At 39.8% G+C, this 18,213-nt stretch overlaps 1 protein-coding gene across 1 annotated transcript; it reads left to right on the top strand.

The window, feature by feature from the left end:
• Nucleotides 1–1,845: 1,845 nt before the first annotated feature.
• Nucleotides 1,846–4,583, top strand: LOC107376889 (galactose-3-O-sulfotransferase 3-like). Its single transcript, XM_070548738.1, has one exon. The coding sequence runs from the start codon at nt 2,032–2,034 to the stop codon at nt 3,019–3,021; it is 990 nt and encodes a 329-aa protein (XP_070404839.1). The 5' UTR covers nt 1,846–2,031; the 3' UTR covers nt 3,022–4,583.
• The last annotated feature ends 13,630 nt before the right edge of the window (nt 4,584–18,213 follow it).

The following is an 18,213-nucleotide window of genomic DNA, read 5'->3' as shown; positions in this document are numbered from 1 at the left end:
ATTGTAGTAAAATTCAATAAACAGTCCAAACTGATACGTAATATGTCTAACATGAAGTATCTGAACCATAATAGAGGGATTTACATTTCAGTGGTGGAATTAAAATCTATTGTACACTGCTGCCAACTAGCGGTTGGCCTTTGAAATGCACCAAAAGAAAAGAAAATACACAAACGTTTGCATGTAAATTCTTCCAAACATTTGATACACAGCTTTTGACTATCGATATAATATCGCAGGAATAAATATCATGATATATTGCCATATAAATATTTTCTTACATCCCTAACCATATGTCTGATTTTCTGTTTTTTAGTAGGGTTATCACCTTCCTCAGTGGAAATAATTGCACTGGGGGCAAATGGAGTCCCATCCAAGGTGGTGACCAGCAGCTCGTTTTTTTAAAGCCTGAAAGCCTCCTCCTCCCTTTCCAGTCAACTCATTTATCCTTAGAAGAACAAAAAAAAAAAAAAAAAAGAATGCAAGTCAATGGGGCTATCTTTATGAGAAACTGAGCATCGCTGTGTGTGACGTCCGCGATAATGTAGTTTTTTAGCTGTAGTCAAAAATGGCGTCTGGCGACAGCACAAACATCTTTCTTTAGAAGAAAGGCTTTTAGCGTTTCTACTTAATGTTGTTTTAAAGACGTGTTCAGAGGAAAGAGCCGCAGCGAACTCCGCTTCAGTCGCCATGTTTATGACAAACTCGGCGTTATGGTGTGTGACGTACGCTACTCAGTGCTGATTGGCTCAGTTAGAATTCTCAGGGGGTGGGGTTATTGGAATAGGAGAGTTCCCAGACCCTTTCTCTGTGCAGAATTAAACAGAGGACGAGTCTGGCAGGCCAGGCTAAGTCCACGGGGCATCTACATATATGATGTCTGCATCTGAATCAAGTGTCTCCGCCTCCTAGCCAATCAGCAGCTTACAGGCACAACACCAGCCCGGCTCAGCCCTTGCAATCACAATGGAGCAGAGACTGAAAAGTAGAGGAGAAGTAGAAGAAAATACCAAACTGTGACCCCACAATCCCAATCACGCTGAGTATTGCCACTGGAAAAGGTTTAAAAGTCATAGTAAACAAAAATGTTAGATCCCTAACAATTTTGGTGACTAGGAATGTGACAGGTGAAGGAGGGTGTGTATTTTCTTATTTTTTCCAAAGGCGAGTTTTAGGCATATAATTCCTACACCGAAGACTGACAGAAAATTGATGGACTGTTTTTCTTTTAGCTAGAAGTGTTTATACAGGCAGTTCAAAACTATATGGCAACACAAGCAGATGCAAAAAGTTAAATTTGCATAATAGATCCCATGAAACCAACCCTGGGACACATTGGCATGACATTGCTGTTGTCCGAGCAGATTCCTTGTTCTATTGCTATCAAAGTATTTTTTCTGTCAAATTATGCCATTTTATCGAGGTGCTATTGTGAAGTACTCTTTTTCCTATTCTTACTAGCATCAAAAGATGTCAAAGAAGAAATGTGTGGTCTCCCTTCTCATTTGTGCTCTCAGTCTTGTGGTCTTCAACAGCATCTACTTCAGCTGGTGAGTGACTGAAATATGAACACATCATACATTTGGCATCTTTCTGAAATCCCATATTTCTGCTAAACACAATGAAAAGTCTGATGGTAGAAATTTATGTTCATTTTCCACCTGAAACAATTAAAAAGGCCACCTTCATAAAGTAAATGAATACTTGGACATGTGCTGCCATTTTGATGCAGAAACCAAAACATAAAAGATATAAATAGATAAAACTATTGTTAGCTTTTTGTCTTCCTTGTTTTCTGTTATTTGAAATCTACTGTGCAAAGTTCTTTACTATGCACTTGTTTGTTACTGGATATCTTTTTCTACAGTTTCTTAACCTGAAATTAATTTTTCTGTCTCTAATCTAAGGAATCTGGAGGCCTTCCATTTTGGGTACCCCTCCTACACTCACACAGACTCCGATCTGAAGCCTAAGCACACCAACATAGTCTTCCTCAAGACCCACAAAACAGCCAGCACCACTGTGCAGAGCATGCTATTTCGCTTTGCTGAGCGCAACAACCTGACAGTGGCATTTCCCAAACCAGCATGTGGTCACCAGTTTTGCTACCCAAATGTCTTCTCTGCTGAGTTTGTTCATCCTCAAACACAACCACCTAATATAATCGCCAATCACATGCGCTTCAATAGACATGAACTGCAAAACCTGATGCCAAACAATACAAAATACATCACTATCCTGAGAGAGCCAGCTTCTATGTTTGAATCTTTGTTTGCCTACTACATCAACCACGCCGAGGCATTTAGGCGAGTCCCTGATGGCTTCATGGAGACCTTCTTAGAAGACCCCTTACAGTACTACTGGCCGAAGGAGGACAATGCCATGTATGTACACAACACTTTGACCTTTGACTTGGGTGGAGACAAAGATCGGCCAGCAGCAGACGTGGCTTATGCACAAGAATTTGTGGCAGAGGTGGAGAGAGTTTTCTCCTTGGTGATGATTTCTGAGTATTTTGATGAATCTCTAGTCCTACTTCGACATCTCCTCTCTTGGGATTTGCAGGACATTCTGTATGTGAAACTCAATATGCGAAAAGAAAGCTCTAAGAAGAGTCTTTCACCTGCTCTTTCTCAAAAGATCCGTGCCTGGAATACTGTAGACGCACATCTTTATGACTACTTTAATGCCTCATTGTGGGTCAAACTGTCAGAGCTGGGTCTAGATTCTGTGGCGAAGGAAGTGAAACATCTTCGACAAGCCCAGGAGAAGCTAATAAAACGCTGTTTTGGTGGGCAGATGCCACTTCTGCGGTCAGCTTCTGAAATCAAGAGCAAGAAACTTCGCCCCTGGCAGCCCAGCGAAAACGTTGGAATAGTTGGTTATGACCTCCCCTCAAATATCAGCCTTGAAACAAAGGAGCTCTGTCTCAAGTACATCATGCCAGAGGTATCTTATACACCTATGTTTCTTCATTCACAGTTATTGCAGCACCACCAAAACCTTACAAGCCCTTCTTAGTTTATCAGTTACAGAAGACCCAAACAAAAACTGGGTCTAAGCTAAAGGTTGGCTCAATGGCTGGTTCAGGGGCGGCGTTAGGCCCGGCTACTTGGGCTGAAGCCCCGGATGTTTCATGAAAAGCCCCGGATCTAAATCGCGGAAGTAACATGCAGTACCAAAGTCCAACAGAGAGGGAGCAGCTGGCAGTAGTTTGTATACAGCCTGCCTGAGCCTCCACCACTGAAGAAGAAGCCCTTCAGCAGCCGGCTTCTTCTACACTCTGCCTGAAACGCATGAGTGAAGATGGACATAAGGACGTTTTTTAGACCAAAAGTACCGCAACAGAACCCCAGCTTTGATAAGACTGGTGTGGACTCAGGTTTGTGAGTCTTCTTTGAAAATATTTGTTGTGCTGCTGGTTTGCCTAAAGTTAGCTTACTATCAGGTAAAGTTGATGGAGAAAGAAAGGGAATATTTACTATCATCTCACACTAAACACTAACAGGAACAATACTCTTCCCTGAATATGCTTAATATGTATCTTCAGATTAAAAATTATGTGGTACAAGACATGTATGATGTTGACTAGTGCGTGTCACGTGTGTGTGCACGCGTGCGTGCATGTGTGTGTTAAGCCCCGGATCTTCTTCAGTCCTAAATCCGCCCCTGGGCTGGTTTCTGCATGCCAGCTACAGTAGACCAGACAGAGTTTTTATTTAAAAGTGGTCAACTAAGGAAATCTGTTTGTAAAACTTGTACTTTAGAGTTGGTTGAATGTATTGAATTTTTTATATATTCATGTTCATTTCAGAATAGCTGTTGATGTACATCACCCAATGTCCTTGATCTTGTTCAGGGCCATGGAGCACTGGTGTCCATCTCCAGTAGTTATTGAACACCCTGAATCGGCTGCCAGTCCATCCCAAACCCTAACCCTATTCTTGAAATGAATGGACTTTTTAAAAAGCAGTTTAAATGTAAGCATCATCCAGTAAAGCACAGCTGAATTACTTTTGGGGTACACCCATTTCATGAAGGCCACCACAGCCAACTGACTTTATAAACTACAAAACATGTTATAACCCAATCAGTTTCATTCACATTGAGCTCAGATTACACGTTGGTTAAATCACCAGAGCTCACAAAGGTTGCCAGAAACTGTTGGAGTCAACATTGTCTGTGGGCAAAATAACTTTAATCAACCAATTTCAACAGAACTCAAACTATTCATTGGCTGCATGTCTACAAATGGTTAACTTTAGGAAACAATCTATGTTCAGACGGCCATTATGAAGCTAAATTTACACATAATTAAGTCTTTCAGTGCTACACTACCAGTGTTAACAGATGGGGTTAACTTCTGAAACTAATGCTTTTAAGGTTTTCACACAACTTTGAATTTTAATTTATACATAAAGGATTTGGCGAGGTGCCCTTGACTGTAAAAGGTGTTTGTCAACGATGACTCATGATATGATCCCTCAATTGGATGCTGTTTCCTTGAAAACTGCCACGCTGAATATGAGGTGATCTTTTATATAGTCAAACTTTGCTTTTATTTCAGAACATTTTTGTGTCTCAAGTATAATGCAAATCTGATGTCATGGCAGTATTGATTATTTTTCTATTTCCTGTTTATTTGGTCAGGTTGTAAAACATAAACAGTATTTTATTTATTTATTTCCTTATGCTGATTTGGCTGACAGGTTTTGGGTAAATGTTAGGACTCAGAACAGAGTCCATACAGCTTTGGGATTATAAATGAATTAAGTGAATTTTAAAATAAATGAGCAAACTTAAATTAGACTTTTATTTTTTTCTTCTTCTCTCTTTTTTTTGGCTGTCACATCAACAGAAAATTCAAATATCTAGAATATCATCATGAAGTACAACCCAAAAAGGAATGGGCAGAGTCAGTGCTTATTTTAGTCTGTCCCATTCTCCACCTGTAATAGGTAACTTACACTGGAATGCAAAAATGTTATGATTTTCCTGTATAAATTGTTGGTTGTTACAATATAATATTTCAGTTAAATATATCATAGGAGGGCTGCGCAGTGGCGCAGCGGTTAGAGCCGTTTCCTTGCAGCAAGAAGGTCCTGGGTTCGCTTCCCGGCCTGGGGTCTTTCTGCATGGAGTTTGCATGTTCTCCCTGTGCATGTGTGGGTTCTCTCCGGGTACTCCGGCTTCCTCCCACTGTCCAAAAACATGACTGTTAGGTTGATTGGTCTGTCCAGATTGTCCTTAGGTGTGAGTGTGTCTGCGATTGATTGTCCTGTGTGTCTCTGTGTTGCCCTGCGATGGACTGGTTGTCTGTCCAGGGTGTGCCTCGCCTGATTGCCCATTGACCGCTGAAGACAGGAACCTGATTTTTTAGGTTATATGTTACAAAGCTGCCAATATTTTCAACAACTGGTGATCATTCATTTTCAACAACATATTGATGGATATTTCCAGAGTTTACAGGTAAAAATTACACATTGTCTCATTAAGACAGTGGCCTGGATTAAGATAATTCAACCTTTACGTTTAACTAAAACCAGGCTTTCTGATGCTCTTGTCCCTGTTGGGTAATCAGCTGGAATATGCAGGCATTAAAGTCCCATTAGTTGTGTTATGGTCTTGTTAACAGACATTGACTTGGCTCGGTTTGGGGAATCGCTTAATCCAACCCAGTCTGACCCAGAACATGCAGGAGTAATAAAGAACTCGTTTAACAAAGGATTTATTCCTTCTTAATCATAAGGATAAATACATCAGCCAAAGGACTGGAAATTCTAACATAAATATTAGTAGACACAGTCCCAAAGTAAAAATAAAAGAGTAAAAGAAGAGAACCAACAACCGGCAAATGTTTAATCCCCAGCTGGGCAATTAAACCAAAAATAAACTTGTCATCCTGAAGACAAGAGAGTAGAATTTAGTTCACATGAGGAGTTTAACAGGAGCAGGGGCAAACAAGGCAAAACAACCATTTACATCACTCAAAGAACCTTGGGTCACAACTATGGCTAAGTAGTATATTTCAAATTTAAAAAGAGTCTAAACACCACAGAAGCAAAGTCCCAACTCTCAGAAATTAAGCCTTCAAACAAAACCAGGAGACTACATGTTTACAAGTAGCTCCCCAAATGGAGAATTAACTTCTCTTTTACACTCCCGAAGTGATGATTGTAAATCAGTCCACATCTGTTCCACCTGGGAGAAGGCGGAAGGATACATCTGTAGCCTCCAGAAATGGTCTGTTTATCCATCTACAGGTCACCTCTTCAGTATCAGGTCATTTGGAGACATAAGTCTTAACTGGTGCTTTAATCTGCGAGAAAGAAACTGTTGCTTCGCCAAGGTCCCTCCAAGCTCACTCTTATCTAAGGCTGGTTTTTATTCACAGCACAAGATGGCTGAACTTTCAAAATCAAATCATATAATGAACAAGATGAGTAAATAATCATATGGTTGAATGAACAATAATGGTTGAAGAATAACAACAATGTTTTGATGAATCTGTGCTTAAATTACTGTGGATGAAATGAATATTATTATGTTATGATCAGTATTTTTAGATTTAAGAAGTGAATCACCATCTTCTGACAGCTCACACCCTCAGACACGTGACGAAGACAACGTTAAGCTAATATCCTGACACATTGCTTTCTGTTCCACCAATCAGAGCTCCTGTATCTGTTGCGAGGCATGTTTTCTGATGTTTGTTGGTAAAACCCTTTCTGCATGTCAAATTCTGATTTGTTAGTATATCAAAATATGACGATCATTAAAACAGAGCTCACTTCACTGTGAGTCAGTTCTTGTGAGTTCTTGAGAAAGCTTCGGACCGGCCATCTGAAGCAAAACCTCTTTAACCCAGAGCACATTTTGACAAGCTGTCAAAAACCTGTTTCATGCTACAGCTGACCGCAAACGGTTCCTTCAGAATAAAGCTGAACCAACTTCAACTCCTTAAGAATTATTCCTAAGATGCAAATAACAACTGTTGTGACCTGGAGACATCCCGAGACCGGTCTAGTCGGCACTGCGGTTTATTATGTAGAGATTAAACTACACACGGGAATCACCTCTGTTGCTATTCAGTTGGAGATTCCGAAAAATGACCAATCAGATTAACCTATGAGGCTTAGATCATGTATAAATATCTCGGATACTTATACATCGATCTAAGTTCATACACCAACCTGTTTGGTCTAAGTTTAATCCAAGGATTAATGTTTAATTTAGATAATTAAATTTAATAGCAAAAGTTATTTTGAATCAGAAGCTAGGGATCTTTGCTTTTCTAATAACCAGAAATATTAAACCTTTTCTGCGTTTCGTTTCAATAATGAGGCAAGTTTAAATATGAAGGAATTTTATTACTAACAATTTTAAACTTGAAGATTTGAAATGACAATTATAAACGACAATTCATGGATGACAATTTAATGACAATTTTTAACAACTTTGATATTAAACTTGTTTTAAAAGCAAACCTGTGGCTGGATGGAAGCTAAATTGAGAATACGAGTTTGGATGCGTGAATGAAATTATTAGAAGGTTTCTTTCACAGAGAGTTGGAAGCGTTCTGGATGGAAATGATGTTTTGCGGCTAACTGAGTTATTCACTTAGAGAAAACAGCATCAAACGCATTCCTGTGTTCTACCTCACCCAAACAGGAGACCCTCTTGTGGATCCAGAGATCAGGAGGATGTGTTCATCCAAGATGACACTCGGTCCGGCAGGGGAGACGTGAGTGTCCGATCATCTGGTCCAGAGATGTCCCGGGTACACAGTTGTCAAGCGTTTGGCAGATGGACATTCTCGTCTTAACTTAACTCAGAAATCAACAACTCTGGGTAGAGTTTTCGTTAGCTGGTTACAGTTTTGTTTATTCTTAACTATCCTTGTCGGCATGACTGGAATAGCTTGGCAGAGGGTCAGGGCGGCCGTCCCATCTCCTCAGGATGATGTTGGTTCAAGTGGACTGGACTGAAGCTAGTGATGGTTACAGTTTTACCAAGCTCCCAGGACACGCCCACTCTCTCAGCAAGAAAGCTTTGATCATGCGTCAAAAACATGTGTTGCAGTTATCATTTATCTGGACTCTGTGTTAGATGGATAAGGTGAACTGACCTTCTTTGCTGAACACATCTTTTATTGTCATCAACCATAATCATCTTAATCATTATTATACCCAAAGCATAATAATTCATTTCATGTAATTAAAATACCTTTATACTGAACCAAGTGGTCATTTATGATGATCATAATAAACAGTAATAAAATCAATGAGTTTTATTAATATTATTATCTAATTATTATCATCCTGAACTTGAAGTGTCCTTCTCCTGGGATGGAACAGCAGCAGATATGGATATGATCTTGAGCAGACATCGTGGCTCCTTGTTTAATCTGTGGATTTAAAAGTACTGTTTGACCCAGCTTGACCCAGCTGTGTAGCTGTGCTCTTTGCCACAAATTAGAGAACCTTCATCACGTTACACTTCTACGGACTTTGGTACCTCTGGGGTCCCCGGACCTCAACATTCCGGATCTACCACGGGGGTCTTCAATCAGGGTACGTAGACTCGACAGATTGCGTCTAATGCGTTTTTGATAAGAACCAACTTTGTTAGTTTAATGCAGACCAAATTCACTCCCACTTAGAACTCAGTTCCTTCAGATACGAGGGTTCTGATAACATCACATTCACACATCGTCACACCTCACATTCCATCCACTTAGATCCATTAATCACATAAAGTGTCTGAGTTGTCATGTTTAAGTTGTTTAGAAAATAAATTTCTTGCTTTTTATAAACTTGACTCTTCTTGAATTAATACGAAGTGTCTTACAATCCCTGAATAAACAAAGAATTCTAAATCTTCTGGTTAAACATTCAAAGACCAATCAGACTGGATCTCCATATTTATATGGAAATTCACATCATATTCGTCAAAGTACAGGGTAGTATATCAAGCTTTAAAAGCACCAAAATACATACGTATGTTACTCTCCTACACATCCAGTGATCGTCCGGCCGGATCTTCTCGCCGTTTCCAGGGTGATGGGGTAAACGGATGTGTAGGGTTTGGTAAATTGAGTGCTTTAAGAGCTCAATATATATTACCTCTACTTATGACCAATAAGCTGTGATACTCTTTAAATATAGAATATCAACCCTGCTTGGTCTTTACGGTGTTTAATCAGAAGATTCTAGGATTCTTTATTTATCAGGGGATTGTACACACTTCGTTTTGATTCAGAAAAGAGTCAGGTTTATAAAAGTAAGAATTTATTTCACCAACAATTAAAACATGACAAGTTAACTACGCATTTACTGTGATGGGTGCAACTAGATGTGATGTATGAACCTACATAAAAATGACAGTGACGATTCTCAGTCATCTAGGCGATGGTAATCTAAAGGGGTTAAATGAAGACAACTGGACTGGTCAAGAGAGTTCCAGTTGTCTTCATTAAACCCCTTTAGATAACAAAAATGGCAGACACAAAAATCATCCATCCATCTATTTTCTATACCTGCCTATCCACGTAGGGTCAAGGGGGGCTGGTGCCTATCTCCAGTAACCTCCAGGCAAGCAGGTCAGGTACACCCTGGACAGGTCACCAGTCCATTACAGGGCAACACAGAAACACACAGGACAAACAACCATGTACACACACCAAAAGATAATTTGGACAGACCAATCAACCTGCCAGTCATGTTTTTGGACCGTGGGAGTAGGCAGGAGTACCCATGCATTCATAAGGAGAACATGCTAACTCCTTGCAGAAGGACCCCAGGCAGAGATGTGACTTATTACTGCAAAGCAACTGTGCTAACCACTGCACCACTGTGCAGCCCAACACAAAACTCAGTCTTGAGAAATATTACATCTTGATGAAGAATCATTCTTAATTTCCTTTCACCAAGATTTTTATCAGGAGAACATTGAAAGCTCTGAGTTCCCAGTAACAGCCAAACTCTAACCCTAAATGCGGCTTCACACAGAAAGCTCATGATCAAGTAGGTCACAGACATTAGAGCTGATCTCTGCTCTCCTTCATTTCCTCAAGTAAACAACAACAAAACAACAACTGATAATTGCTCATCTGTCCTGTCCCTCCAGCAAAAATAAATCTTGATCACAGTCTCGGCCATCTGGCGTGGGTGATCAGAGTTTCCTCTCATCCCGGATTCTCCCATTCCTTCATCACTCCATCTGCTGACATAAACTTGAAGTTTACCAAACTGAAATATTGCATCACATCCAAGAAAAGAGAGTAACTGTTACATTATCAACATGGATTTATATCAAGTTTATATCTTGTCATGCAACAACAACTGATCTGAATCCTGCTGGTGCCTGCTGATGTCAGCTGATGTCACAGGAGCCAGCACCATGGAAACGAGTAAAGAAAATAAAAGAAGCTTTTAGCTCTGGGTCAGCTTCAATAGGGAGCTATTAATTTAGTATATTTGATTAAATGCATCTGATTGGTCCTAGCTTTGGGGCTTTATAACAGAAACATGTGGCTTCCAGTAACCTCAGTCCAGCTTTGACTGCAGAGTCCACAGCAGAAAGTAGGATTTTTTGGTTCAGTGAAAATGTTCAGCTGTTCTTCTGTTTTTCACGTCTAAAATTTGTTTAAACTGATAAAACCGTGGAGCTCTGTCAGAAAGTCAACGCTGACTCAGTCTCGATCCAAGAGAACTTTATGTAAAACTCAATTTCTTTCCCAAAGGAGAAGGCAAGAGTTGGTTTCAGGACATTCTTCTTGTGCTTCAGAGGAAGAACTCGTATTCCTGAAGATCAGATGCTCTAACAGCCCACCCTACCAGCCTCCTGTGATCCTACCTTTGTTCCAAAACACTCTGACTCACAGACGGCAGGAACACGCTGAAACCTCTGTGCTGCCCTGCCTCCTTTTGCTGTGTGACTCACAAAGCTGGACCACTTTTAGCTTCAGTCACCACCACAGCAGGCAGAAGAGCTGCAGAGCTGAAATGAAGCAGGAACGAACAAATCAGACTAATAACTGTCATTATGTAGAGACACCTCAGGAGTATGACGCAGCAAACCCGCTCTAGGTCAGAATGATCACCCGGATAGGCCAAATGGCCCTCCGGCAGGGCAAAAGGGGAATATAAGAGACATTTTTTTCAATAATTATGTTAAAGTCAATGAATCAGGAGTTAAATATATTTTTTAAATCTGCAGACGACAGTTGCAGAGTCGTTAAGTGCCCGTCTCATCATAGGGTTGCAGGTGACTGCCCGACTCAGTCAGTCACACTTGGTGTCAATGACACCTGACCCACCTTGCCTGCAGATGGTTGGAGGAAACCGGCTGTGCCAGGTGGATGACTAAAGAAGGCGCTATGTAAATACAGGCCATCTGAAAACCACCTGAAACCAAACACTGACAGATAATGGATTGGTGGTTTGTATTTGCATTTGGAGTGATTATGGAGGCAGTAGAAACCCATAAACACAAAAGGATGCAAAAAGGCAGTTTGCATAATATGTAATTTTTTTATTATAAAGTAAAAAAAACAAGCCCAAAATATCATTTTTAACTGAAAATCAGTTTAAAACATTAAGAACAACTTGTTATAAGAAAACAGTATAATGTATCAATCATGTTAGAAGGAAGGTTATATTGAAACAGATTTCACTCTCAGTCGGCTGCGGGGTTGTCAGTTTTTGTCCTTTCAAAATAAATAAATAAATAAATAAATAAATAAATAAAAGATAGCCTTATTTACTGTTTGCACTCAGTGAGGTTGCCAAATCTGCAGCGAGCTAATGCAGCAGCGCCGACATTTGTGATTCAACATCGACTGGCAAAAAGCTCCAGAGTTGTTTAAAGTACCAGAGCTATACCTGGAGCTGCTGTCTGCCTCCAGCGTGTTTTTTTGCATGTTTTACATGCTGAACACAGCTGATTTGTTAAATTTAGTGATTAATCACTCCTGTAGACACTAACGAAGGCTGGGAGACATTTCAGCTGTTAGATCAAGGTACGCACAGCAAGGAGAGACATTTTTCTTTTGCTTTTACAAATGGACACTAGAGGGTGGTAAAAGCAAGTCAAAACTGCCTAATTCCCCTTTAACCCTCTGGAGGAAGGCGTTGCAGATTTGCAACAGTTAAAATCTACCTACCTGGTTACTCCACATATGTATTTCATGAGTATTTTTTAACTCAGTAGTACCCCTGAAGGACTTAGTTGTTTGTCTTTTTATCAAAACTTATTTTGAGCCTGTGAGGGTTAACATCAGGGAAGCAGAATGGAGGTTAATGTTGAGCTAACAATACTAGTGGAGAACTAGAAGCAGTCAACTCTAAAAATATTGCAAGCTACTTTTTCAAATACCAATAAGTCTTTATCAATTAAATGTAAGAGTGAAGTGAATAATGAGAAAATTGTAGCATTTTACTTATTTTAATGAATCATTAAGAATCATAACAGCAAACAACCACACTTTTTAATTCAAGAGACATTTCCCGTAATGCTTGTGGTAAGTGCTCCCTACCATAAAACACCCAATTGTTATCACTAAATAGGACAATCTACGTATCAATTTACTGTGTAGGACTCACCTTAAAAATAAATTGAGATTTTTGCTTGTAATTAATCATTAAATTGTTAGGTCAATGTTAGCCTCTAGTTTGCTTCACCTGTGTTTTCTTAAGCTGGGCGTACACTGTGCGACTTTTTCCACTCGCAACGTTCAGCTTCAGCTCATACTGTACGACTTCTTCGCAGGGCAGATCTCACGAGTCGTGTGCTCACACTGCACGACCCAGTTCTCGCATGCGTCCTGACTGCTCACACTGTACGTCTGGTAGCAACACGTCGGCCCTAAAAATATGCTAAAAATAGCAGTTTTTACTCAACACGTCAGACTTTTTTTGTCTTGTTTTGCCTGTTGTCCTTCGGGAGTGCTGCAGGACACACAGCGATTTATGGGGGTTGGATGAGGAAAACGAAATAAAGAAAGTAAATCTGTGTTTTATGATCAGTTTAATTTGACATGAACACGACAAACACGCTTTCTTGACAATCTTTATGAGTAAAAAAACGTGTAGAAACAAAAACGAACAACGTGTGTTATTAGGAAAATAGCGAGCGAGCGGTGTTGATGCAGGATTGCGCATGCGCCGTGAGCGGTTCTGATACTTTTTGGGTCGCAGCTGCTCGCAGCGCCGCTTCAACAGTGCGATACCCTAACGAGGGACGAGCAAAATATTAAACACGCCAGAAGTCCGTGCGACCTCACGACTGCTGATCGGCAGCTGGTCACGTGGTGTTAATCGCCTCTCGTAACCCCCTGTACACTACACGACCGCTCGGCGCAAAACTCGCCCCGATGTCGTGGATTCTCGCACGACTGGAAAATCAGCTCAAAAAAGTGAAAAAGTCGCACAGTGTACGCCCGGCTTTAGGGGTTCCACTAGTGATGGGACAAATGAAGTTAGCCTTCATGACTTGTATTGAGCAGGAAGGTTGTTTGCCGTCCATGAAGCCATCCACGAAGCCTCACTACGAGACTTGCATCATTTTGCGGAAAACCTCTTGACTGATAACAAACAAGGCAATGTTTTACCTGGATCACGGGACAGTTTTTTTTACTGTCACTTTTCAAAATGAAAGCTTTCAAAACTCAGTGCTTTGTGGGTTTTGTCATTTTGACTTGTATTAATGGTGCCATTTTTATTCATATGATTTTATTTATTCTTTATTTAGCCTCATTTTTAAGGGAGTCCTGGCCAAAAGGCTGCAAAAGTTACAGTTAAAAAGATTTACAGCTCCACAGACGTGTTATGTACAAAATGACAGAAGGCAGTTACAAAACAGGGAATCCGTCTCAAGGGCTCTCAGTCTGGTTTTAAATGTACTTAAGGAGATAAACTCGGTTAATTTCCAGTTTTCCTGCAGCCTGTTCCATGCAGAAGGAGCAGAGTGAACGAAAGCTCTTTTGCCCAGTTCGATGCGAGCAAATGAAACACAAAGTAACAGCTGATCATTAAGTCACGCCCATCTGGTGTCAGCCTCGGATCAGCTCAGGGTCCTGTGTCTGCAGATGACGTTACAGTAGATGATTGGCTGAACATAAGACTTATGCAAGTTATGATACCACATCTGTAAAAGTTACATTAGCACGCTGAAAATGAATTTGACTGGTCCAAACTAATTAACGGTTGTAGTCCTGCAGTCCAAAAACCAACACTTGTTGGGGAAAATATGTTTGAACTGCCAAAGGAAATGTTAAATAAAAGCAAATATATCAACTGATAAACAAAGACCCTCAGCAGCTCTTGATTTTGATTAAATGGGGCAAAATAAATAAAATAACTTTAATGAACAAATAGCAAGCAACATTTTGAATGAATGAATGGATTCATTTACATAAAAACTAAGGAAATAAACAGAAGAATGTCACATTTATCCAAACGGAAATGGCTGCTAAGTATGTAAATACGTACATTTAAAAATGTTCACATATAAGAACTGGCATTCTGATGTTGGTTTTATGTAGTTCTTTACAAAACAAAGACAATTTGGTGTTTTATTAACAAATTACTGTTAAAAAGCAAACATACACGCGGTCAGAATTTATTAACAAAACTGCTGAACTCTTTCCAAAGTGTATCCATGAAAGCCAAGTACATTTTCTGTAGTGTGACATCATCAGCAGGCACATGATCCCGAGCCAATGTGGGAGCCTGAGCAGATCTATTACCGACACCAGACCATGGGGCCCTGGAAGAACGAAAGAATGAATGCAATCCTGTTTGTTATGTGCCATGGATTTAGCATATGATGTCTCCCTCGGTTCAGGTTTCATATGTGACACTTTTCATGTAGGTCCAATGACAAACACGCGGGTGCCTGATGTGTGAGCTGGAATGTTAAATTCCTTAATAATACTTTCAAATATTGGAAGGTCATGGCTCATTTAAAACAGTTGAAATCAGACATTGCCTTTTTACAGGAGACGCATACCTGTTCAGCACATGAGTCTCATTTTAAGAAAAAAAATTGTCTGGTCGGGTGTTTCAGTCAACTTTCAACTCTAAATCGAGACGGGTCGTGATCATAATTGATAATCATTTACAATTGATCATTTCAAGTGAGCATAAAGATTCTGAAGGGCGTTACATAACTGTGGTGGGAGAGTTAGCCACACTCCCAGTTGTCCTGGAATTGATATATGCACTAAAGTGAGATGGTCATTCATTTTTCACTAGAGTATTTCCTCAGTTACCTGACCTCTCATGACATCACCTTAAAATGGGTGGAGAGTGACAGGGTACAAATTACACAGAGGCTTCCGGGGGAGCCCAGTGTGACTGGTGTGTGTGTGTGTGTGCTGTGTTAAGATCGTATTTATATTTTGTTTGAGTGTTTCTTTGGAATTTGTTTTATGTCTATTTTCCTCTTTGAGTTTGGTCCAGCGTAGCGGGGTGGGGGTCTTGTTTTATGCTGTTTGGGCTGTTTCAATGTTTTGTTAAAAATGATTGTTAGAAAAATAATAAAAATACCATGTTAAAAAAATTTGGATCACTGGCATCCCACCTAATGTGCTTGTGTAAATCCCATGTAGTAGCCTATATAATGTGGACATCAGCATAATCCACAAATGCATTCAAAGGGACCGCATGAAACACACAATCCACTTAGGCCTATTTATTGCACAGGTTTGACATGAAGTTTATTATGATGACTTAGCTGCCATGTTCCAACTCACACCAGCAGATGTTGCTGCAAAGGGCTGATTAAATGAAGCACTAAATGAAGTGAAAGTGTTCTCTAGCATAGTCATAAGCCTTAGGAGAGTAAAAATGCAGTGTAGTTGCAAAATGAATCAAGTTTTTAGAAAAAGATGATCTTTTCTTCTGATTTATTTTCTGAAACAACTCTTTTGGAACACCATCCAAACCATCAAGAAGAGAGGCACATTCAGTTGATATTAGAAGTTTCTTCTGAAGAATTTTGGTGACACTTTTCAAAAAAGAAATTCTTGCCTTCAATCTCCTTGTCTTCTGGGATTGCAATCTAAGCTTTTTCTGAACTGCACGTACCTTTTCAGAACTCTCCTTTTAAGCGATTTGCGAGACTCTGTGATTTGATAGCAATGGTCACTCAGGATTGTCACGTTGAGTGTGTGGATGGCGGCGGACCATGTGTGGTGGAGCAGATCAGGAGGCAGGAATGCAGGCACGGATGAAATAAAAGTAGTTTTAATGTCAGAGCGGGAACGGCAGAACAAAAACAATGCTGACAACAAACAATGATCCGACAAAGATTGATACAAGAAGGGAGGTATAAATACACAGGGGAAAATCAGGAACACATGGGCGGATTAACACGGGGCAGGTGAGAACAATAAAGACTAATCAGGCAGGGGAGAGACACAGTCAGGGAGGCAGGGGCAGATTGTGACAAGGACACTATTTGGCTGTAATGGCAGAGCGTTAAACTGACTAGAGTCTGAGTCATTCTGGTGTTGAACACTGTGACCAAAATGAGCAGTATCACACTCAACTGCTTGCAGAGGAATGTCATCATGTGTTACATTTTGAGTAACAAAGACCTCTTGAGGTGAGTCTTCACACATCATTATATTGCTCAGATCAACAGCAACTTTCATGGCACTGTCTTCCCCTACATCTACATCTGCAACCTTCTCAAAACTATTTACAAAACCAATGGGGTTGTCACTTACCTTGTCATTCCTACTTACCTGTACTTTCCTTCTTGGAAGATGTTTTTTGACCTTAAAGAGCAAGTCACCCCTTACAAGAAGTGTACTCCACTCCCACTTCATGTTTGAAAAATGCAATAAATGCTGTTGCCTAGCAGACCGAGAGGGTGGAGCCACTAACAAATACACACACACTCACGACATTGTGACATCATAATGTACCAGTTTACATCATAGCATACCTCTTAGCCAATAGCGGTGGCAGATTTAAATTCAAATGCAGTGAAGAGTTTTTACCTGACAACGGCACAACACTGACCGTTTCAGGCAGAAAATTTAAATTTTAACTAAAATGCACTGAAGTGCTAAACTATTGACTTCACATGTCTGCAGCACGATTAGACACGCATTTATATAGTTTATCAGAAAAAAATAGTTGATTTGGGGGTGACTTGCTCTTTAAAGGAAGAGAAGATTGTAGGTACAGCTGTGTCCTTCAGGCAAAGTCTCCCCTAAAATAAAATAATAAAAGAGATTCACATATACACACACATCAGACAAGGTCAATTTCTGTATCTCAAAAACCCACTGGTACACCAGAGCACTGTGTGTGTGTGCTTGTGCGTGCTTGCGTGCATGCATGCGTGTGTGTGTGTGTGTGTGTGTGTGTGTGTGTGTGTGTGTGTGTGTGTGTGTGTAAAAGCCATGTGGAGAATGTTTGTTATTTATAAAGAATATGTTGTTAGATCTTATCCAGAATCCAGACTTTGAAAACATACATTTTAATTACAGTTTGATTTACTTGACACCAGTAGAATGTTTATTATTTTGTTAATTTCTCCTTAAATGCCTAACGTTTTAGTTTAACATGAATATTTTTCATTCATCCCAATACATAAAGATACATATTAAAGACTGATAAAATTTTTATTTGTTTATCAGAATAAATATCCATAGAATTATATGGAAATTAATAACGTGATTGTTTCCCCATCTAAACAGCCTCAGTCACAGACAGTTCAAGGGAGGGGGAATTTTTGTTTTTGTTACACAGCAATGTAACATCTGTCTATTATACAGCTAATGCTTCAATTTTTATCAATCTTAACCAAAATATGAAATAATGTGTTTGTACCCTGGAGTCCGTGGTGAAGTGATGACTCTCAAAGTGTTCACTGCACAAGCGGGAGTGTGAATTGGGAGTCCAGCACTCTCTTCTTTGGTTGCTTACCCAAAGGTCAAGCCTCTCTGGATCACCTAGAGGAAAACTTTATACAAAGAACTACTTAAGCATATGGGTTTAAAATACTTAATAGCTTATCATGACCTGTAGTAAAAGGTCTAAAATTAGGATAAAGAGTAATACAAAATGCATATTTTATAAAAAAAATATATCAAACGAAACATTTGAGTCTATAAACTTATTGGATAGGATATGAACATTTTAATAATCAATTTTATTAACTAATTTCGATTTTATTAAACTGCACTACTTCCCA

Source organism: Nothobranchius furzeri, chromosome 2 (assembly GCF_043380555.1).
Source record: "Nothobranchius furzeri strain GRZ-AD chromosome 2, NfurGRZ-RIMD1, whole genome shotgun sequence".
Taxonomy (NCBI): domain Eukaryota; kingdom Metazoa; phylum Chordata; class Actinopteri; order Cyprinodontiformes; family Nothobranchiidae; genus Nothobranchius; species Nothobranchius furzeri.
Note: the sequence above shows the minus strand (reverse complement) of the source record. Positions and strands in the feature narration are given on the sequence as shown.

What these genes read in the sequence shown, in the direction of transcription:
- LOC107376889 (XM_070548738.1), top strand. Translation starts at nt 2,032, where the DNA reads ATGCTATTTCGCTTTGCTGAGCGCAACAACCTGACAGTGGCATTTCCC.